The sequence below is a fragment of the Tamandua tetradactyla genome, chromosome 6 (genome assembly GCF_023851605.1).
Source record: "Tamandua tetradactyla isolate mTamTet1 chromosome 6, mTamTet1.pri, whole genome shotgun sequence".
NCBI classification, from domain to species: domain Eukaryota; kingdom Metazoa; phylum Chordata; class Mammalia; order Pilosa; family Myrmecophagidae; genus Tamandua; species Tamandua tetradactyla.
Genome location: NC_135332.1, coordinates 42,894,712 through 42,918,035, shown reverse-complemented (window position 1 = coordinate 42,918,035; position 23,324 = coordinate 42,894,712). Strand labels below are relative to the sequence as shown.

The 23,324-nt window shown below is 36.6% G+C and overlaps 1 protein-coding gene across 20 annotated transcripts in view; it reads left to right on the top strand.

The window, feature by feature from the left end:
- Window positions 1-23,324, top strand: part of BCAS3 (BCAS3 microtubule associated cell migration factor) — a 726,008-nt gene that overhangs the window by 86,787 nt on the left and 615,897 nt on the right. For all 20 annotated transcript variants that reach the window (XR_013177676.1, XM_077165018.1, XM_077165019.1 and 17 more), the window contains one exon: window positions 15,386-15,458. Coding sequence is in view for 19 of the 20 variants with exons in the window: in XM_077165018.1 (XP_077021133.1) it covers window positions 15,386-15,458 (73 nt within the window). In the remaining variant the exon portion in view is untranslated. The remainder of the gene's footprint in view (window positions 1-15,385; window positions 15,459-23,324) is intronic.

The following is a 23,324-nucleotide window of genomic DNA, read 5'->3' as shown; positions in this document are numbered from 1 at the left end:
TATTGTAGTTTCTAGTCTTTTCTGTGTGCATAGATTTTCCTTATGTTCATAGTGGGTGCTTCAAGGGTTCTTAAAGAGCATGATGTTCTTAAGTTAGGACTTTTATTTTGTCATTTAAAATTTTTGTTTGGCTCACCTTCTCTAAGTATCACTGAACAATATAAATTTTTAGTAAGAGTCAGGTGGCTGACTTTCCATAGAGCAAAGACCAGTAACTCAATAGAAACAAATGGAATTCTTCATTCAGTTTTGAAAAAACAGTAACAATTAAACCATTCTTGCCAGTATGGTTTGCATTTTTAAGACATGATATTTCAGTCATCAAAATATCAAATAAGTATGTATAATACTTGTACAAACTGTAAAGACTTTGCAGAGACCAGGAAGGAGAAGGAAAATAGTTGTCGAAAGTAAAGTTACTGATGTGAGACATTCATACCAGTAAATTTTTAACTTGTACCTGGATCAAATGTCCTATTGTTAATTGTGTTACCTGATTAATTTATTTAGCAGAGATAACAACACATAATCCAGTGTAAATTAATGTTTGAACAGATGAATTCTTTGTTTGTTTTTTAATTTTCATTTTTATTCAGTGTTTCCAAATGTTAAAAAAAAAAGTCAAGATTTTTACACTAGTTATCTCAAATGAGACCATGCAAAGTAATTCAAAGTGTGTACGAACAATCAATAGACGCATTCTTGATGTTTTCTCAGTATATAATCATAGACTTATTTAAAAGTTTGGAGACTATTCATTAAGAGATGGATAGTTATAAATGTCTGAAAATTTAATTATAGAGAATTTCGTATGCAATTATTGGTTGTATTTTATGTTTCATCTCTAACATGTTGTGGGCTTGATAATAATATCAAATAATATAACATCCTTTGATATCAGGATATGAAAGTATCAGGATATCAAAGGATGATAAACTTGATTTTTGTCTCCATGATTGAATCACATTTTTTAAAGTATTGTTATAGCGGGTCACTATCAATATCTTATATCTTATGTATATATTTAATATGAAGTGGTACTTTTAATATGATTGATGCCTTTTTAAAAAAATGTTTATTGATAAAACTTTTACAAACATTCTTAGCATACAAATATTCCATACATGGTGTATAGTTAATGGCTCACAATATCATCACATAGCTGTGTATTCATCACCATGACTGCTTTTTGACGATTTGCAACATTCCAGAAAAAGAAAGAAAAAAACTCATTTATACCATACCCCTTACCTGTCCCCATCATTGACCACCAGTATTTCCATCTACCCAATTTATTTTAACGTTGGTCCCCCTATTGTTTATTTTTTATCCATATTTTTTACTCATCTGTCCATACTGTAGATAAGAGGAGCATCAGACACAAGGTTTTCACAATCACGCAGTCACATTGTAAAAGCTATATCATTATACAATCATCTTCAAGAAACAAGGCCACTGGAACACAGCTCAACAGTTTCAGGTACTTCCCTCTAGCCATTCCACTATACTATAAACTAAAAAGGTTATATCTATATAATGTATAAGGATAACCTCTGGATTTCATTTGAAATCTTAGCCATTGACACTTAATTTTTTCTCATTTCTCTCTTCCCCCTTTTGGTCAAGAAGGTTTTCTCAGTCCCTTTATGCTTAGTCCCGGCTCATCCCAGGATTTCTGTCCCATGTTACTAGGGGGATTTACACCCCTGGGAGTCATATCCCATGTAGTGGGAAGGGCAGTGAGTTCAATTTGTTTTGCCAGCTTAGAGAGAAGCCACCCTTGAGCAACAAAAGAGGTTCTTTGGGGGGTGACTCTTTGGCATAAGTTTAAGTAGGCTTAGCCTATCCTTTGCAGGAATAAGTTTCATAGGGGCAAGCCCCAAGATTGAGGACTCGGACTATTGATTTGGTTGTCTCCACTGCTTGTGAGAATATCAGAAATTCTCTGAATGGGGAAGTTGATTATTTCCCTCTTTCTCCCCATTCTTTGCAAATACTTCTTTATTCATTGTCTAGATCATTCTGAGATTATTTGGGGCATCACACTAATCTGGACAAACTAACAAAATCTCATGCCCTATTCAAGATTCCATGTACTTAAGCTGTTCAGCTAAACTGACCATACAAATTAAATTAGGTAATGCACTACCCATAATATAAATTTCGCACTAAATAAACATCTCTCCCTTTAGTCTGACACAGTAAATTTTAAAATATGGATGATATCATCCTTTACCCAGTCTTCTGGTATTCCTTAGTCCTGTCCAGATCAGCTGCGTTCATAGAAGATGCCTATTTTACAGAGCCAAAATGAAATTCTTTAATATTACAGGAAATCATTCAGAAAGCATTCCTAGCATGGAGTTTATTTTTTATTCCAGTCTTCATTTTTTAAAAAATATTTTATTGAAAAATCTTTACACACATAATTACGATACATAGTACAACAATCATTGGCCCATGATATATCACGTAATTGTGTATTCATCATCATGATCATTTTTTAGAACATTTGCATCATTTCAGAAAAAAGAAATATAAAGAAAAGAGAAAAAACTCATACATATCATACACCTTACCTCTCCTTTTCATTGACCACTCGTGTTTCCATCTATCCAATTTATTTTATGCGTTGTCCCCCTTTTATTTATTTATTTTTATCCATATTTTTTACTCTTCTGTCCATACCTGGAATATAAGGCGCATCAGAATCACACAGTCACATTTTAAACGTTATATCTTCATGCAGTCGTCATCAAGAATCTAGGCTACTGGAACACAGCTCAACAGTTTCAGGTACTTCCCTCTAGCTACTCCAATATACCATAAACTAAATAGGGGATATCTATATAATGCATAAGAATAACCTCCAGGATAACCTCTTGGCTCTGTTTGAAATCTCTCAGCAAAAGACAGTCTCTTATTTTGTCTCATTACTTTCTTCCCCCTTTTAATCAAGAAGGTTTTTTCAATCTCTTGAGGCCAGGTCCTGGTTATCCCAGGCTTTTTGTCCCACATTGTCAGGAGGTTTTACACCCCTGGGAGTCATGTCCCATGGAGGTAGGAAGACAGTGAGTTAACATGTTGAGTTTGTTTAGACAGAGAGGCCACATCTGAGCAACAAAAGAGATTGTCTGGGGGTGACTCTTAGGCCTAATTTTACATAGGCTTAGCCTATCCTTTGCAGGAATAAGTTTGATAGGGGTAAATCCCAAGATTGAGTGCTTGACCAGCCTTCATTTTTAAAAACTTAAAAATAAATTTCACCTGTTAAGCTTATTACTGAAAGCAGTGAAAGAAATTTATAATGCTAAACCTCTAAACGATAAAAAGGCATTTACAAAACTGGGTTAGAGACAGGTATCTCTTATCTCCAGCATATTATCTTATGCTGGAGATCCCCTTAGTATACCGGGTCACAAATATCTACCATACATTTACTCTTTTTTTTTTTTTGGAGCAGTTTTATTCACATGCCATAGAATCCATCCAATATGTAAATCAGTGCCTCACAATTTAATCACAGAGTTGTGCTTTTATCATCACAAACAATTTTAGAACATTTTCACATTTTCAAAAAAGCCCCACAAACAAACCCCATTTCCCTACATCCTCATAATATTGATACTTAGCATTGGTCTGATACCTTTGTTATAATTGATGAAGGAATATTATAATATTACTGTTAACTATAGTCCATATTTTGCATTTTGTGTTTTTCCCCATATATTATTAGTATTATTAACTATAGTCCGTAGTTTGTATTATGTGTATTTTTTTCCATATACCACTCTATTCTTAACACCTTGTGATAGTGACCTACATTTATTCTAGTTCATGTGAGAACATTCTTAATTTGCTCTATTAACTATTTAAAACTTGTGTTTAGAAATAATTTTAAGATTATAGGAAGATGCAAAAATATTACCTAGTGGTCTTGTGTACCCTTAACCACACTCCCCACAATAGTTATATCTTGCATAAACGTAGAACTATATGAAAACTATGAAATTGATGCTGGTATAATGTATGCATATAGTTCCATGTGATTTTATCAGGTGAGAGTTTGTGCAACTAATACTGCAATTGATGTAGAGAACTATTTCAGTACCACAGAGATCTTCCGCATGTTACCCTTTATAGTTAACCTCAACCCTCCTTCCATCATCCCTAAACCTTGACAACCATTAATCTGTTTTTCATCTCTATAGTGAGTTTTTCATTTCAGGATTGTTGTGTAAGTGAAGTTACACTTTGTGACATTTTGAAATTAGGCTTTTCACTTAATGTAACACCCTGAGATACATCCAAATTGTTTTGCCTATCAAAAGTTAATTCTGTTTTTTAATGCTGAATAGTACTCCATGGCTATTATGTACTACATCTATTGAATGACCTATAGGATGATTCCAGTTTTTCTCCATCATAAATAAACCTGTTGTATTTGTGTACATGTTTTTGTTTGGCAATATGTTGTTATTTCTATGAAACAAACACCCAGGAATGTGATTATTGTGTTGTATATTAAGTTTATGTTAGTATTTTTTTTTTTTTAAGGAAATAGACAAACCCTTTCCCAGAGGGCTCTATACCATTTTATATTTCCATTAGCAATGTATGAGGGATCTAGTTTTTCTGCATCCTTGCCAGGACTTATATTGTCAAGTTTATTTGTTTTGGCTATTCTATAAGGTGTGTAGTGATAGTTCGTCATGCTTAATTTGCATTTCCCCAATGGCTAGCAATGTTGAACATCTTTTCAAGTTTTATTTACAATCCATATAGTTTTTGTTAGTCCATTTCCTAATTGGATTTTTTAAGATGTTGAGATTTGTGAGTACTTTATATATTCTCTTTATAAGCCCTTTGCCTGATAATGTGGTTTGCAAGTAATTCTCCCAGTGTGCAGTAGTATTTTCATTTTCTTAACAGGTACTTTCCTAGAACCAAATCTTTTACTTTTTTAAAATTACTTTTTATTGATATGTATTAAATATATTCATGTACCATGTAAGCATCCAACGTGTACAATCAGTGGTTTACAGTATCATCATATAGCTGTGCATTTATCCTCACAACCAATTTTAATTCTTTTTTTTTGTGAAAAATAACATATTTACAAAAAAAGCAATAAATTTCAAAGCACATTGCAAAAATTAATTATAGAACAGATTTCAGAGTTTGGTATGGGTTACAATTCCACAATTTTAGGTTTTTACTTCTAACTGCACTAAGATACTGAAGACTAAAATAAATTTCAATATAATGATTCAGCTGTCATACTCATTTGTTAAACCCTACCTTGTCTGTATAACTCCACCATCACTTTTGATCTTTCCCCCCCACTCTTCAGGGTTATTTGGGCTATGGCCATTTGAACTTTTTCATGTTGAAATGGGCTATCGAAAACATGGGATGGGGGATGGAACTAATTGATGTCCTGGAGAGGCTACCCCTCTGCATTTCAGGACTTACCTGGTCCAGGAAACCATCTGGAGGCTGTAGGTTTCTGGAATGTTACCCTAGTCCATGGAACATTTGTAGGGTCTTATATAATGCCCTAGGTGTTCTTTAGTATTAGCAGGAGGGTTTTGGCTGGGGTTTGGCAGGCTGTGATAGGTAGCAGTGTGTAAGGAACCTTGCATAAGAGTGACCTTCAGAGTAGCCTCTTGACTCTATTTGAACTCTCTCAGCACTGATATCTTAGATTTTACAGTACTTTTCCCCCTTTTGGTCAGAATGGCATTGCTGATCTCATGGTGCTAGGGCAGGCTTATCCCTGGGAGTCCTCGATCATGCCACCAGTGAAACTTTCACCCCTGAATGTCATGTCCCACATAGGGAAGAGGGCAATGATTTCACTTGCAGAGTTGGGCTTAGAAAGAGAGAGAGGTCATATCTGAGCGACAAAAGAGGTCCTCCGGAAGTAACTCTTTAAGTAGGCTAAGCTACTCCCCAACATACACACATTACTTCACAAGAGTAAGCCTTAAAATCAAGTGTGTGGACAATTGATTTGGGTGTCCCTAATATTTGACACAGTATCAGGGTTTCCCCAGTGGTAAGGTTTAATAGTTCCATATTTTTCTCCCATCCCTCAAGGGATTTGGCCAATTCTTTTTGAATATCTGCTTAATATACTCTGGGATGTATTCAGACATTACATTAAGCTACAGGATTAAAGGTCCTCATTCTTATTCTGGGCTCCCTGTGTTTGGATTGTTTAAGTGATATATATATATATATATAGACAGGTAGTGTTTGATAATGTGCTACAGAAAATTTGAGTTCTGGACAAAATAGATCTTTCTTCCTTTGGTCTCAAAGAATAGATGAGGTTCTAAAATATAGACAATGTGTTTCTTACCCCTGTATTCTAAGTTCCCCTAATCCTGACCTGATTGGCTTTCTTCTTATGTCTAAATACCAGATCATACATACACACCAACAGTGATTGAGAGTTTCTGTTGCTGGACATTCTCACTAGCTTATGTCATTGTCAGTGTTTTGGATTTTAGTCATTCTAATAGGTGCGTAGTTGTACCGCATTATCTTGATTTGCAGTTCCCTAATGACATGATGTTAAACATCTTTTCTATTCTTATTTTCTATCTGTATATATGTACATCTTTGCTTATGTGCCTGTTCATATCTTTTGCCCATTTTTCAATTGTTCGTTTTTCCTGTCATTGATAAGTTTTTAGAGTTCTTTCAGTGTTATGGATACAAATCCTCTGGAAACTGTAGGTTCCAGGAAAGCAAATTTGATATGTGTTTCCTCCCAGTCTCTGGATTTTTCAACATTTCTTATTGTGAAATATAACATGTATACAAAGAAAAGAAAGAAAAAGCAATAATTTTCAAAGTATACCTCAATAAGTAGTTACCAGATTGTAGGGCTTGTTATGGGTTACCATTCTACTATTTCAGATTTTTCCTTCTAGCTACTTACTCCCAAACGCTGGAGGCTAGAAGAAATATCAGTATAGTGATTCAGCAGTCATGCTTATTTGCTAAATCCTATTTTCTTTAACTCCTCTTTCTCCTCTGAGAGCCAGATTAGCTTTGTTTTAAATGTAATTGATGCCTGATCCCTCTTTTGGTTACTTTAACTGTTATTGTATTTAGCTTTGCTAAGTAACTTTTAGGGCTGCACCACTCATTTCTGAGTCTTAGGTGTCACAGAGTTTCTCAAGTTCCAGGGAAATACCAACTTATACACATATAGTTCAGTGTCTCACAATCTAGAGATGCACTTATAACTTCAGACTAAGTGTGGCTGCTATAAGGGCTTACAATCTAGTCTCCAGTTTTCTTATAAATATTTTCTGAAAGAAATCTTGCATATTTGTTCTTTGTTTCTAGCTTATTTTGAAAAACACATTGTTCCAAAAGTTTATTCAATTTGTTGCGTGCCTTTTGACTTTCTTCCTTTTAAAATTTTTTATTGTGAAACATAACATATATACAAAAAAAATAAATTTCAAGTACATTTTTAACACGTAATATAGAACAGATTTCAGAGTTTGGTATGGTTACAATTCCACAATACTAGGGTTTTATTTCCTGCTGCTCCAAGACCCTGGAGACTAAAAGAAATACCAGTGTAATGATTCAGGAATCGTACTCATTTGTTAAATCCTGTCTTCTCTGTTATAACTCCTCCTTCCCGTTTGATTCTTCTCCTGATCTTTAGAAGTATTTGGGCTGTGCCCATTCTAATTTTTTCATGTTGAAAAGGGGTGTCTATAATATGGGATAGGAGGATGGAACTGGTTGATGTTCTTGGAGAGGCTGGCCCTGCAGGGTTTTAGGACTTATCTGGCCTAGGAATGCATCTGGAGGTGTAAGTTTCTGGAAATTACTCTTGGTTCCTGAAACTTTTGCAGACTCTCAGATAGAACCCTAGGTGTTCTTAAGGGTTAATAGAAAAGGTTTTAGTTTGGGTTTGGCATGTCCCATTGTTGCCAGGGAGACTTTCAACCCCAGATGTCATGTCCCACGTAGGGGGGAGGTTAATGATTTTCCTTGCAGAGTTGAGCATAGAGAGAGAGAAACTATATCTGAGCAATAAAAGAGGGTTTCTGAAAGTAACTCTTAGGCATAACCGTACATAGGCTTATTTTCTCCACTACAGAGATAAATTTTACAAGAGCAAGCCTCAAGATCAAGGGCTTATCCTATTGACTTGGGAATCCCTAATATTTGAGACAGTGTCAGTGGTTTTCTTGGTTGTAAAACTGAATATTCAGCTCTATATTTTTTCTTGTCCTTCAAGGGACTTTGCCAGTACTTTTGAATTCTCTGCCCAACATACTCGGGGATATCTCTGGCTATTACATGAAGATGTAGAGAGAGTTACAAGCCCTCATTCCCATTTTGGCCTCTAAGTGTTTGGGTTATTAAATGAGCTATCAAGATAGGTTAAGTTAGATTATGTGCTATGGAAAATTTAGCTCTCTTCCTTTGGTCACATATAGTAGGTGAAGTTCTAAAACAATGTCATCCTTACCCCTGTGTTCTGATTTACCTTAGTCCCAACCTGACTGGCTTCGTTCTTATCTCTAATTGAAGCATCAGCTCTTTTTCACTTTCTTAAAGAGTTGTTGTATGTAGCAATGGTAACTTTCAGATCTGTAGAACTCAACTCTGGGTCTTGTGCCACACAAGTAGCCAAAGTTCCAGGGAGATACCAGGTTATACCTATATAGCACAGAACCTCAAAATCTGGAAATAACATTTACAGCTCCAGACTAAATATGACTGCTGTAAGAACTTATGATCTAGGCTCCAGTTTTCTAAAAGAGACTGTACAATAGTTATGATTTTGTTCCTGGCTTATTTTGTACCGCATAATATGGTTTATTCACCTCATTGCATGCCTCATGACTTTGTTCCTTTCTGTAGTTGCACAATAATCCATCATATATATACACCCCACTTTGCCATTCTACTTCTCAGTCAGTGTATCCTTCAGCTACTTCCATCCATTGTGTACAAAGTAAACAATCCAGGTCTCACATTATTTTATACTTTAATTTTTTAATAGAAACTTGTTTATTGTCCTGCAATCTTATTTCCACTTTCCTTTAAGAGCCTATGGAGATTGTTCCTACCCATTTAGTGGCCTGAGCAATAGGAACTGCAGACCAGTCTCAGTTGCAGGCTAAGCTCTCCAATCATCAGTAGGGAACTGCTGAATAGGTACAAGAGGGGACCTGACAAGGACTAAGGTTTCAAGTGCTGGAGGAAATAATATGAGATCAAAGAGATATTGTTGAGGAACACAAAAGAATAGTAGTGCTAATTCATTTTGGCATTCTTGTTATCACACAGACAGGAAGTGACTTTATCTACTGGCAGTGAGGACAGTAGTTGGGTGGGATAGGAGTCTGAGGGGAAAGTTATTCATTGGAGATCAAATAAGAAACAGAATTAAGTGTTGTCAGGAATAGCAAAGATTAATGCAGAAGCAGGAGGGAGGGAACGAACTAGAGAGCAGAAGCGATCCCAGGTTGGAGTGTGCTGTAGTGGATAATGGTGTAAAGGTTTTTATGTTGTTATTTTATAAAACCAAAATAAAGTTTGAGACATAAAGGAAAAAAAAAAAAAGAGGGAACCTGACACCTTAAGACTAATCTGTGTCCTCGGATTGAGTAGCAGCAAATTCAGGAGCTGGAGCAATCCATTCACCCTGAAATTCCTCCTTGTTCACAGTCTTCAGCAGCAGCCTATTTTTCCTTTTCATTCTCTTCAGGATCTCTTTAGAAGTGGAGATCAGGCATGACTTTCCATGGTTATTCACAGGAGATGGTGTCACACATGTGCAGAACTTTCTGGGTCAGCATCCAGCACATGAGACCCACTGAGTGAGCTCCTTTATTGTTGCGTGGGATGGCAGTGTCCACAGGGTGCAAAGGAGAATCTGTGTTAAACAGAGCAATGGTGGGCAGTTTTACATAGGATGCTCTGAGAGAGGCTGGTGGTCAGCCCTGGAATCGGTCACCACCAGAAGATATGGGTCCCAGAAGGCTGCCTGAATCTGGTTAGTGAAGATTCCAGCAGTGAAGTACCTGGCAATAGGAATAGTTCCAGTGACAGCAACAGACTTTGGCACAGCCCGCTGGCTGGTATTTCAGTAGGATATGACACTGACATCAGTGGGGTTTACAATGACAACAATGGCACAAGCCATCAGCAGAGGTTTCTCCCAGGTCCTCTTCAAATTTTTGATGTAGATGCCATCCATTTTCCTTTTGTAGATGTACTGTTCTATTTGGAAGTCAAAGTTGGTGCCACTTAAGTGGGTTTCTGCTGCAAGGAATTTGAGGACATTCTCTTCCTTCATCTGCAGACATTAAGTTTCCCTTTAAGTTATGACAGGAATCGAGGACAACACTGTATGGACCCTTCTCTTGCTAGTGCAGAAAAGAGCATGCCCATTTATTGAAAAGGCTATTCTGTTCCACTTTAGTAGGTTTGTGGGCCTTATCATAGATTAGTTGTCCATGGATTGGTGGTCTTTTCCTGCACTCTTGATTATATTCCATTGTCATTACACATGTTTTTGTGCTAGCACCATGCTGTTTTGACTACTGTGGCTTTATAGTAAGCTTTAAAGTCAGGAATTGTTAGTCCTCCCACTTCACTCTTCTTTTGTAGGACATCTTTAGCTATTTGGGGTCTCTTTCTCTTCCAGTACGTTTGATAATTAGCTTTTCCAAATCTTCAAAGTAGGTTGTTGAGATCTTGATTTGTATTGCATTGAATCTGCAGATCAATTTGGGTAGAATTGACATCTTAAGACATTCAGTATTCCTATCTACAACTATGGAATCTCTTTCCACCTATTTAGTTCATTTTTTATTTCTTCTAGCAATGTTTTGTAGCTTTCTGGGTAGAAGTCCTTGACATCTCTGTTTAGGCTTATTCCTAGATACCGGATTCTTTTGGTTGCTCTTTCGAATGGTCCCTTTTATTAATATACAGTGTCCTTCTTTGCCTAATATGATGTCATTACATTTTAAGTCTATTTTGTCTGATACTAGTGTAGCTATTCCTGCTTTCTTTTGGTTACAGCTTGCATAGAACATCTTTTTCCAACCTGTAACTTTCAGTCTGTTTGTGTCTTTGAGTTAAGATGTGTCTCTTGTAAGTAGCATATAGATGGATCATATTTCTTTCACAATCACACAGTCACATCGTGAAAGCTATATCATTATACAGTCATCATCAAGAAACATGGCTACTGGAACACAGCTCTACATTTTCAGGCAGTTCCCTCCAGCCTCTCCATTACATCTTGAATAACAAGATGATATCTACTTGATGCATAAGAATAACCTCCAGGATAACCTCCCGACTCTGTTTGGAATCTCTCAGCCATTAACACTTTGTCTCATTTCCCTCTTCCCCCTTTTGGTCGAGAAGATTTTCTCAATCCCTTGATGTTAAGTCTCAACTCATTCGAAGGTTTTTCTCAGTCCCTTGATGCTGAGTCTCCGCTCATTCCAAGATCTCTGTCCCACGTTGCCAGGAAGAGCCACACCCCTTGGAGTTATGTCCCATGTAGAGAGGGGTAGGGTGGTGAGACTGCTCGTTGTGTTGGCTGGAGAGAGGGGCCACATCTGAGCAACAAAAGAGGCTCTCTTCGGGGTGACTCTTAGACCTAAATTTTAAGTAGACTTGACCTATCCTTTGTGGGATTAAGTTTCATATGAACAAACTCCAAGACTGGGGGCTTTGCCTATAGCTTTGGTTGTCCACACTGTTTGTGAGAATATCAAGAATTCAACTTGGGGAAGTTGAATTTCTCCCCGTTCTCACCATTCCCCAAGGGGGGCTTTACAGATACTTTTCCACTCACTGATCGAATGGATCATATTTCTTAATCCATTCTGCCAGTCTGTATCTTTTAATTGATAAGTTTATTCCATTAGCAAAGTTATTACTGTAAAAGCAATTCTTGAATCTACCATCTTAAGTTTTTGTTTGTCAGATGTATGTATTCTTTTCTCTCTCTCTCTTTTCATCCTTTAAATTACCCTGACTGGTATTCTTCAATTCTATACTGTCCTCCAGACCTCCCTCTCATATCTTTTTTTTTCCCCCAGTGCCGGAACTCCCTTTAGTGTTTCTTGTAGGTCTAGTCTCCTTTTATCTAATTCTCTGAGTCATTGTCTTTAAAACATTTAATCTTTCCCTCAATTTTGAAGGACAACTTTGCTGGATAAAGAATTCTTGACTGGAAGCCTTGCTCATTCAGGATCTTAAATATATCATACCACTTACTTCTTGCCTCCATGGTGCCTGTTGAGTAGTCTGAACTAAAACTTATATGTTTTCCCTTTTATGTCGCATGTTGCTTTTCTCATGCTATTTTCAAGACTTCTTTCTTCTCTTCAACAGTTGACAGTTTGATTAGTTTGTGGCTTGAAGTAGACCTATTTGGATTTATTCTATTTGGGGTTCACTAGCCCTTCTTAATTTGCATATTTATATCTTTTATGAAGTTTCCCCCTATTATATCTTCAACTAATCTTCCCAGCCCTTTTCTCTTTTCTTCTCCTTCTGGGACACCAGTGATTCTTGTATTTATGCACCTTTTGTTGTCCACCATCTCCCTAAGATTCAGTTTCAGTTTTTCCATCTTTCTTACCATTGGTTCTTTTTTGTGCTCTAGTTCAATTGTTCTGCTTCTAGCTCACTTATTTTACCTTCTACTTTGTGTGTCTCTAGTATATGTCTAATTTGGACTATCTTTCATTTGTGAGATCTGCCATTTTTCTATTTAATCTTTTTATTTCTGCATTATGCTATTCTAGTTTTTTCCTGATATCCTTTATTTATTTATAAATATCCTTGAGTGTTTGTCCCCTATTCTGAGTTCCTGCCAGTATTTTTATTTGATCTTTTAGCTGGACTATTTCTGCCTGGATCTTCATGTGTTTTGTGATCTTCTGTTGTGTTTGGGACATTTAATCATTTTAATAATGTTATTTTACAAGGTGGTTTCCTTCACTTGTCTAAGGTTTTGTATTTATTTGGTTTTGCTTAGATGATTCCCTTTTTTTTCACATGGGCAGGCACTGGAAATCGAACCCGGGTTTCTGGCATGGCAGGCGAGAACTCTGCCTGCTGAGCCACCGTGGCCTGCCCTGATGGTTCCCTTTTACATTTGGTCAGTAATTCCCCCAAACTAAGTCCCAGATTTCATGTAGGGGGGTATAGTTCTATTTGAGGGTCTATCAAAAGCTATGCAAGCATGCATGGGAAGTTCAGTGGCAGAACACTTGCCTGCCACGTGGGATACCCAAACTTAATTCCTGACCCATATGCCCAATAAATATAATAATAATATTAAAATAAAATAAAGATAAATGACAAAAAAACCACACATCTCAAGCAATAATAGGCCCCAAAGTCAGAGAGAGACCACCCCCAAGATATGTTGGGAATGAACTCAGACTGGTGCCTCCAGAAAGAGAGAAAATTTAAAAATAAAATAAAAATTAAAAGTAAATAAATATATTGATATAAAAATATTTAAATAAAAATGAAAAATAAAAAATTACTAATAAAAATATAGAAAAAATATGTTTAAACAAAACAAAACCTAGTGAATAGGGAGACTGCAGTTACTGCTTCTTCCCAGTAGGTGGAACTCCTGAGGCACCTCCTCCCTTGAGGCCCACCTGTTCCAAGCTGGGAAGAGGGCTTGCGTGGTAGGGGGGCTCCTCCTGGTACGTGGAATGGGGGAGCTGATGGCAGCGCTTGGTATATGTATCATTCACCATGCTTGATGGAATGGCTTTTTGCAGCGAGAAAATGCTTCCAGCACCCAGAGATGCAGCTTTTCGAGGTAGATTGCTAGGCATGCCTCCAGGCTCCTCACAGATGCTACCGACTTTGTAGCCCACTGGAACGTTTCCCTAGCCAGCAGGTAGGGCAGGCTGGAGTGGGGGGATGGTCAGTTCCCTTGGATACGCACTTTCCATGCCCTGCCACTCACCTCCAGTGGGGTTCACAGCCAAGGAGATCTACCCCGCTCTCTCTGTCCTGATCTCCACACCTATCTCCTCCATATGAAATACTGAAGGCCCTCTCTGATCACTCACCCCTGGGACTGCATTCCTGGTCATTTTTTCCCCATTCTCTCTTTGAAACAGTGGTGAATCTATTCTACACTATTCTGCCATCTTCCTGGAAGTCCCCCAGTCTGAGGATTGTATTTTACATTCTCTTAATAGTGTCTTTTGCAGAGCGAAAGTTTTAAATTTAATGAAGTCCAGTTTACTGTTTTCCTTTCATGGTTTGTGCTTTCGGTGTTGTATCTAAGAGGTCATTGCCAAACTCAGAGTCAACTAGATTTTCTCTTATCAATTTGGTATTTTACTTGGAGGCCTGTGATCAGTCTTGAGTTAATTTTTGTTGAGAGTGTAAGGTCTGTGTTCATTTTCATTTGCATGTGGATGTCCAGTTATTCCAGAACCATTTGTGTAAGAAAGTAGCCTTTCTCCATTGAATTGCTTTTACTCCTTTTGTCAGAGATCAGTTGACTACTTCATGTGGGTTTATTTCTGGGTATAATTGTTTTATACACTACTGAAATCATTTCCCTAGTACTTTGTTGATATCTTTGCAACTATGTTCATGAACAATTTTGCTCTGGAAATTTGTTGTGATGTCTTTGTCTGGTTTTGATATTAAGGTAAATTTGAGCATCCTTGTGTTATTACTCATTTGAATGGGAATGCTCTCAGCTGTTATTTATGATGGGTTCTTTTGTAGATAGTCATTCTTGGGTTGGGGAGACTTATTTTTGTTATTATGAGTAGGTATAGGATATTTTGAATACTTTTATTGGCCCTAGTGAAATGTTTAATACAAATTACATTGATTTTGTGATGTGAATCTGTCACTATTACATGGATAAATCCAATTTTGTTCTGAGATTTTATATTTTTTAATGGCCTTGCTAGATTCATTTTACTAATACTTTAGTGCTTTTGCATTTTTGTATACTAGGGGGAGTTTTTCTGTCTTGAGGTACCTACTTTTGGTATGTAAGGTAATTACGTGGTGAGGTACAGAGTGCTTTTCTGACCCCATGGAAAATGTGTATAGTAATGAAATTGGTGCCATTAAAAAACTCATACATTGTTTTTTGCTTTTGCTTTTTTGCAAGGGCAGGCTCATTCAGTGTTTTTAATGGGTATAGGTTCATTTAGGTTTTCTGTTTTTTCTTCAAGGAAGTGTATACATTTTATCAATTTATAGTAAATGCTTTGCTGTCTCTTCAGCTGTAAATACTTTGAGCATAAATGTAATGGAGGGTATACAAGAATACTTCTGTTTTTTTATTTTATTTTATTCTCCCCATCAGGTGTTCAGAAGTGTGACAACTTTGCTGAAAAAAGACCTCTCCTTGGTGTTTGTAAGAGCATTGGATCTTCTGGGTAAGGACATTTAAAAAAAATTCTTTAAATCACTATTACAAATAAACTATATTAGCATTCCAGAGGAAACTTTGATGTCTTAGAAACCTCTGTAACTATGTAAGTAAATATTTTCTTATAAGAGATAAGGGAAGAAAAGTAAGACTTTTTAAGGGTTTTTCGTGATCAGCCACTAGCCTTATTATTTCTCTACTCACTTTTTCTCATAAGTAAGATAGGATGTGCCTGGCACTGTTTTAAAGGCGTTCCATGTATTTGTAATTTTATCCCATACAGTAATTCTGTGAAATAGGTATCATTCTTATTCTTGTTTTCTTTAAGCTTTTTAAAGCAAATTTTATTTAATATTATTCAAATTTCAAGGAGTTAGATAATATATTCAGTCCCTTGAAATAATAATAATAATAGTTGAATACATGTAATAGTTATCATTTTATAATTAGGGGAGGGAATGAAGTTGGCATATTGTAAAAGGGTAGTGGGACCAAATTGTGGTGGGATTGAATATTTTTGTCTGATATCTCCAAGATAATGAATTCTGAAGGAGAGAATGGGAAGATGGTCCTATCAGACAGCTGAAGCTGACTTTGTTCTCGTAGGGTGTTCTCATGACATTCAGTCCCTTAATGTTCTCTTCTCTCTCATCTTCCTGATGTTTCTCATGGCCCTATTCAGCAATATTATGATGATGATTCTCATTAGGTTGAACTCTTGACTCCATACACCTGTGTACTGCCTTCTCAGTCAACTTTATATCATGGACGTTTTGTATAGCTCCACTAATGTCCCCAAGGTAGCCTTATTTCCTGTCTTGAAGAATAAAATTTCCCTTATCAACTGTGGAATTCAGCTCTTTCTGTTCACGACCTTTGCTGCAGCAAAGTGACTTCTTAGTGGCTATATGCCATCCCTTCTGTTACTCAGTTCTCATGTACCCTAAAGTCTGTGCCTTCCTGGTGGCTGGCACCAAGCTGGGTTCTCTGCTCAATTCTTTAGTCCATACCTCTATATTCTGAATGTCCCTTACTGTGATTCTTGGGAAATCCATCGTTTCCTTTGTGAGATCCAAGCCTCCCTGAAACTTAGTTGTGCCGATACATCTCTTTATGAAGCTGGGCTTTTCATAAGTGGCGCTTTGGTCCTCCTCATTCCAATATCTGTATACGTGCAGATACTCTTCACTGTTTGAGATTAGTGTTAAAGTTAGGGATGAGCAATGAAAGGGAGTGGTAAGGGGTATAGAAAAAAATAGAGAGAACAAAGATAGAAATACTAGTGGTCAGTGAGAGGGAGGGGTAAGGGGTATGGTATGTTTGAGTTTTTTCTTTTTATTTCTTTTTCTGGAGTGATGCAAATGTTCTAAAAAATGATCATGGTGATGAATATACTACTGTGTGATGATATTGTGAGCCATTTATTGTACACCATACATGGAATGTTTGTATGTTAACAATGTTCATGCTTGTGTGTTGTTTTGGTTTGATAATACAAAATAAATTTAAAAAATGCTAATGAATACCCACGCACAAAAAATGACACAAACACACGTGCACATACACAAATATATGCATATAAAAATGGTGAAATTGGAATAAGGTCTGTAAGTTGTATTAATATCAATTTCCTGGTTTTGACATTGTACTATAGTTATGTAAGATGTTAACATTAAGCGAAACTGGTGAATGGTACATGGGATTTTGTACTGCTTCTGCTACTTCTGATAAGGCTAGGATTATTTAAAAATAAAAAAATTTTAAGAAAAAAAAGGGGGGGAATTTAATAAGTTGCTATTTATAGTTAGTTCTAAGGCTGCAAAATTGTCCAAATTAAAACAAGTCTACAGAAATGTCCAAACTAAGGCATCCAGGGAAAGATACCTTGGTTCAAAAAGGCCGATATGATGTTCAGTGTTGCTCTCTCAGCTGGAAGGGCATATGTGAACATAGCAGCGTCTACTTGCTTTCTCTTCAGGCCTCTTGCCTCATGAAGCTCCCTGAGAAGCATTTTCCTTCTTCATCTCCGAAGGTCACTGACTGGTGGACTCTGTGGTTCTCTTGTCCTCCTTTGTGGTTCTGTGGCTCTCTCCTCATTTTCAAAAAGAACTCTCTCCAAAATGTCTTATCTTTTATAGGATTCCAGTAAACTAATCAAGAGCCACATAGAATTGGTGGAGACATGTCTCCATCTAATCAAGTTTAACGCCCACAAATGATTGAGTTGCATCTCCATGGAGATAACCCAATTTGCCAGCCTATAGTTTTGAATAGGGCTTCAAAGAAACCATTGCTCTCACAAGATTGATTAGGATTAAAACATGGGTTTTCTAGGGTACATAAATCCTTTCAAACTGGCACAAGCTGTAAAGAAGGCCATCTCCATAACATTAAAGTGCCTTGTGAATCAAGTGCTGATGTAGAAGCTGCAGCAAGTGATCCAGAAAATCTAGCTAAGATAATTGATGAAGGTGGCTGTATTAAACAACAGCTTTTCAGTATAGCAAAAACAGCCTTATAATGGAAAAAGATATCATCTAGGACTTTCATAGCTAGAGGAAAGTCAATGCCTGGTATGCTGGTTTGAAAGGATGTATGTCCCCTAGAAAAGCCATGTTTTAATTTAAATTCCATTTTGTAAAGGCAGAATAATCCCTATTCAGCATTGTATGTTTGAAACTGTAATTAGATAACCTCCCTGGAGATGAGATTTAGTCGAGTGGTTGTTAAGGTGGATTAGCTGGAGGCGTGTCTCCATCCATTTGGGTGGGTCTTGATAGATTTCTAGAGTCCTATAAAAGAGGAAACATTTTGGAGAATGAGAGAGATTAGGAGAGAACAGAGAATGCTGCAGCACCACGAAGCAGAGAGTCCACCAGCCAGTGACCTTTGGAGATGAAGAAGGAAAATGCCTCCCGGGGAGCTTCATGAAACAGGAAGCCAGGAGAAGAAGCTAGCAGATAATGCTGTGTTTGCCATGTGCCCTTCCAGATGAGAGAGGAACCCTGACGGTGTTCACCATGTGCCTTCTCAGCTGAGAGAGAAACCCTGAACTTCATCGGCCTTCTTGAACCAAGGTATCTTTCCATGGACACCTTAGATTGGACATTTCTATGGACTTGTTGTAATTGGGATATTTTCTTGGCCTTAGAACTGTAAACTAGCAACTTATTAAATTCCCCTTTTTAAAAGCCATTCCGTTTCTGGTATATCGCATTCTGGCAGCTAGCAAACCAGAACACCTGATTTCAGAGTTTTGAAAGAACTCTCATGTTAGGGTCTTCTAATGCAGCTGGTGACTTTAAGTTGAAGCCGATGCTAATTTCCTATTCCAAAAATCCCAGGGCCCTAAAAAATTGTGCTAAATCTACTCTGTCTTTTCTATACATGGAACAACAAAGCCTGGATGGCAATACATCTGTTCATAGCGTGTTTTACTGAATATGTGAAGCCTACTGTTGAGACCTACTGCTCAAAAAAAAAAAAAAATCCTTTCAAGAGAAAGGTCTGGAGGAGGGCACAGAATTGAAGAGTACCAATAAGGGTAACCTAAAGGATAAAAAGAGAAAGAAAGAAGAGAACATATAGATCTGACAAATAAAATCCAAAGTGTAAGATGGTGGACTCAAGAAAGGCCTTAACAGTAATAACCTTGAATGTTAATGGACTAAATTTACCAATTAAAAAATGCAGATTGGCAAAATGGATTAAGAAATTAAATCTAGATGTATGCTGCTTAGAAGAGAATCATCTTAGACACAAGGATACGAATATAATGAAAATGAAAGGATGGAAGAAGATGTTCCACACAAGTTGTAACCAAAAGCCAGCAGGCATAGCTATACTAATATCAGAAAAAATAGATTTTAAATGTAAAGACAGATAAGAGATAAAGACACTGTACATTATTAAAAGGGACAATTAACAAAGGAGAAATAGCAATAATAAATGTCTATGCTCCTAACCAAGGAGCTCCAAAATACATGAGACAGACATTAGCAAAACTGAAGGGAGCAATAGATGTTTCAACAACAATATTAGGAGACTTCATATACCATTCTCGTCTATAAACAGAGCAACTAGACAGAGTATCAACAAGGAAATGGAAACTTAAATAATGTGATGAAGGAAATAGACCTAACAGACATATATAGATTTTTACACCCCCACACACCAAGATTGCTATCATGGAACATTCTCCAGGATAGATCATGTGCCGGGGCACAAAACAGGTCATTATAAATTTTAAAACATAGAAATTATTCAAAGCACTTTCTCTGATCACAATTGAGTGGAGCTGGAAATTAACAACCACCAAAGAACAAGAACTTTCACAAACAGATGGAGATTGAATGACACACTATTAAGCAACCAGTGGATTAAAGAAGAAATTGCTAGAGAAACTGGTACCTATCTGGAGATGAATGAAAGTGAGAATACAACATATCAGAACTTATGAGATACAGCAAAGGTTGTGCTAAGAAGTAAATTTATTGACCCAAATGTGTAAATTAAAAAAGAAGAAAGATTTTTAAAAATTGAGGACTAACCTGCTCACCTGGAGGAACTTGAGAAAGAACAGCAAACTAAACACAAAGCAAATAAAAGAGAAATAACAAAGATTAAAGCAGAGTTAAATGAATGGGAGAACAAAAGAACAATAGACATAATTGATAAAACCAAAAGTTGGTTGTTTGAGAAAACCAGTAAAGGTGATGGACCACTACAAGGCTGACAAAGGAAAAAGAAAGAGGATGTAATAAACAGAATCGTAAATGAGAGCGGGGTCATTCCAACAGACCCTGAAAAAAAAAATCATAAGATGATACTATGGACAACTATATGCCAACAGACTAGACAACTTACATGAAATGGACAAATTCCTGGAAATGCAAAAAGTACACTGACTGAAGAAGAAATGCAAGATCTTAATAAACCAATCACAGGTAAAGAGATTCCACTAGTCATCAAAAAATACTTGCAACAAAGAAAAACCCAGGGCCGCATGGCTTCACAGGGGAAATTTATCAAACATTCCAAAAAGAGCTAAAACCAATCCTTCTCAGACTTGTCCAAAAAAAAAAAAAATGAAGGAAAAGGAACACTATATTTCATGAAGGTAGTATCACCTTAATATCAAAAGTGATTAAAGATGCTATAAGAAAGGAAACTACAGGCCAATCTCCCTAATGAGCATACATGCAAAAATTCTCAACGAAATACTAGCAAATCAAAAGCAACAGCACATCAAAAGAATTATACATCATGACCAGGTGGGATTTATACCAGGAATGCAAGGATGGTTTGACACAAGAAAATCAGTTAATGTAATATAGCACATTAACAAATCAAAAGGGAAAAAGTCACATGATCATCTAGATTGATGCTGCAATGTTTTCCTTACCCATATATTCAGAATTACCTTAATCTTGACCCAAATGGCTTCATTCTCATCTCTAAAAACCAGGTTATTATATATAAAACAGCCCCTTAAAATAAAGAAATAACAGTTACCACTCTGGACTAAATGTGATTACTATAAGAGCTAAAATCTAGACCCCAGTATTATCTAAGTGAGATCATACAATATTTACTCTTTTGTTCCTGGCTTATTTAGCTTCACCAAATATCCCACAGATTCATTCATATAATTCCATGCCTCACAATTTCATTCATTTTGTAGCAGCAATGTGTTTGATCATATGTTTACACCATTGTTTGCCTGTCTACTTCTCACTCAGTGCATGTTTTAGTCACCTCCACCTACAGGACATCATGAATAATGTCCATAGTCAACAGTTCATCAACACTCTCAATTTTAGAATTTTCATTGTTCCCAAGAGAAAGATAACATATAAACACATTCTCACAAAAAAAAAAAAAAATTACTGGTCATTGACAAGGTACCTGGACACCCAGGAGCACTGATAGATAGATGTACAATAAGATCAATGTCATATTTATGCCTGCCAATACACCATCCATTGTGCTTCTCTTGGATCAAAGAGTCATTTCGACTTTTTAATCTACATTTCTTAAGATGTAGATGACAAAGGTAGTGATTTCTGTAATGGATTTGGGCAAAGTAGAAAATTTCCTGGAAAGGATTCACCATAGTAGATACCATTAAGAATGTCTATGATAGGAGGAGGTCAAAATAGCAACATTAATAGAAATTTGGGAGATTCCAACCCTCATGGATGACTTTGAGGAGTTCAAGATTACAGTGGAGGAAGTAACTGCATATGTGATGGAAATAGCAAGAGAACTAGAATTAGAAGTGGAACCTAGAGGTGTGACTGAATTGCTCCTATCTTATGATTTAATGGATGTAGAGTTGCTTCTTATGAATGAGCAAAGAAAGTAGATTCTTGAGATGAAATCTACTTCTGGTGAAGATCCCATGAAGATTGTTGACATGACAACAAAGGGTTTAGAATATTACATCAGCTAATTGATAAAGCTGTGGTAGTGTTTGAGAGGATTGACTCCAACTTCTACCAGACAGCATCATATGCTACAGAGAAATCTTTCGTGAAATTGAGTTGATTGATGCGGCAAACTTTGTCTTATTTTAAGAAATTGTCACAGTCATCCCATCCTTCAGCAACCAACACCCTGATCAGTCAGCTCCCATCAACATCAAGGCAAGACCCTCTACCTGAAAAAAGATTACTACTCGCTGAAGGGTTCAGATGATGTAAGCATTTTTTAATAATAAGGTATTTTCAAATTAAGATATTTACATTGTTTTATAAGACATAATGCTACTGCATACTTACTAAACTACAGTGTAGTGTAAATCTCACTCTTAATATGTACTGAGAAACAAAAAAATCTGTGTAGCTCACTTTATTGTGATATTTGCTTTAATTGCATTAGTTTGGAACTGAACCCACAGTTTCTCTGAGGTATGCCTGTTTATCAACTTCTGGCAGTATCTGTTATTTCAAAATATTGTAAGAATGTAGATATAAGTAATATGATCTTTTGTCTAGGTACTGTTTGGTGTTGACCCCAAATGTTTTTTAGCCTATAGATAATTATACGCACTATTATCATTTAGAGGAACTAATTTATAAATAAGTAATTTTTGTTCTAGGTTTTTGTAAAGAAAATTGGCCATCTTTTCTTAACCTTTGATTTTGTTTATTTTTTCCCTCCCTTTGTGAATGAGCACGTTCATGTAAAGATTTGTTCATGGTCCAGGAGTTAGAATTTCTGTTCTCTCCAGAATGTTTTCAAGCTTGTTTTATATTCTTTAAGCTAAGAAAAGATAGTTATTTTTACCTATGTGTGATAATTCCAGTATTAGACATCTTTATTTATATGTTCATTTTCCTGTTCATCTTCTTATATGCCTACCTACCTCTTACTGTGGGGTGGTTATAAAATAATTGGAAATTAAGGATGATGGTGCTTTTTTCCAGAAAAAATTTCCTCTTTCAAAGGAAAACAGACTTTACCACACTGACACCATATCCATCTGAGTTATAGGTTTGATGTTTTCTGTATCAGAAGTTGGGAGGCTTCTGTGCTGATTTGAAATGATGTATGTACCCTAGAAAAGCCATGTTTTAATCCTAATCCCATTTTGTAAAGGCAGCCACTTCTTCTAATCCCTATTCAGCACCGTATGTTTGAAACTGTAATTAGATCATCTTTCTGGAGATGAGATTTAATCAGGAGTGGTTGTTAAACTGGATTAGCTGGAGGCTTGTCTCCACCCATTTGGGTGGGTCTTGATTAGTTTCTGGAAGAGGAAACATTTTGGAGAATGAGAGATTCTGAGAGAGCAGAGAATGACATAGCCACGAGAAGCAGAGTCCACAAGCCAGCGACCTTTGGAGATGAAGAAGGAAAATGCCTCCTG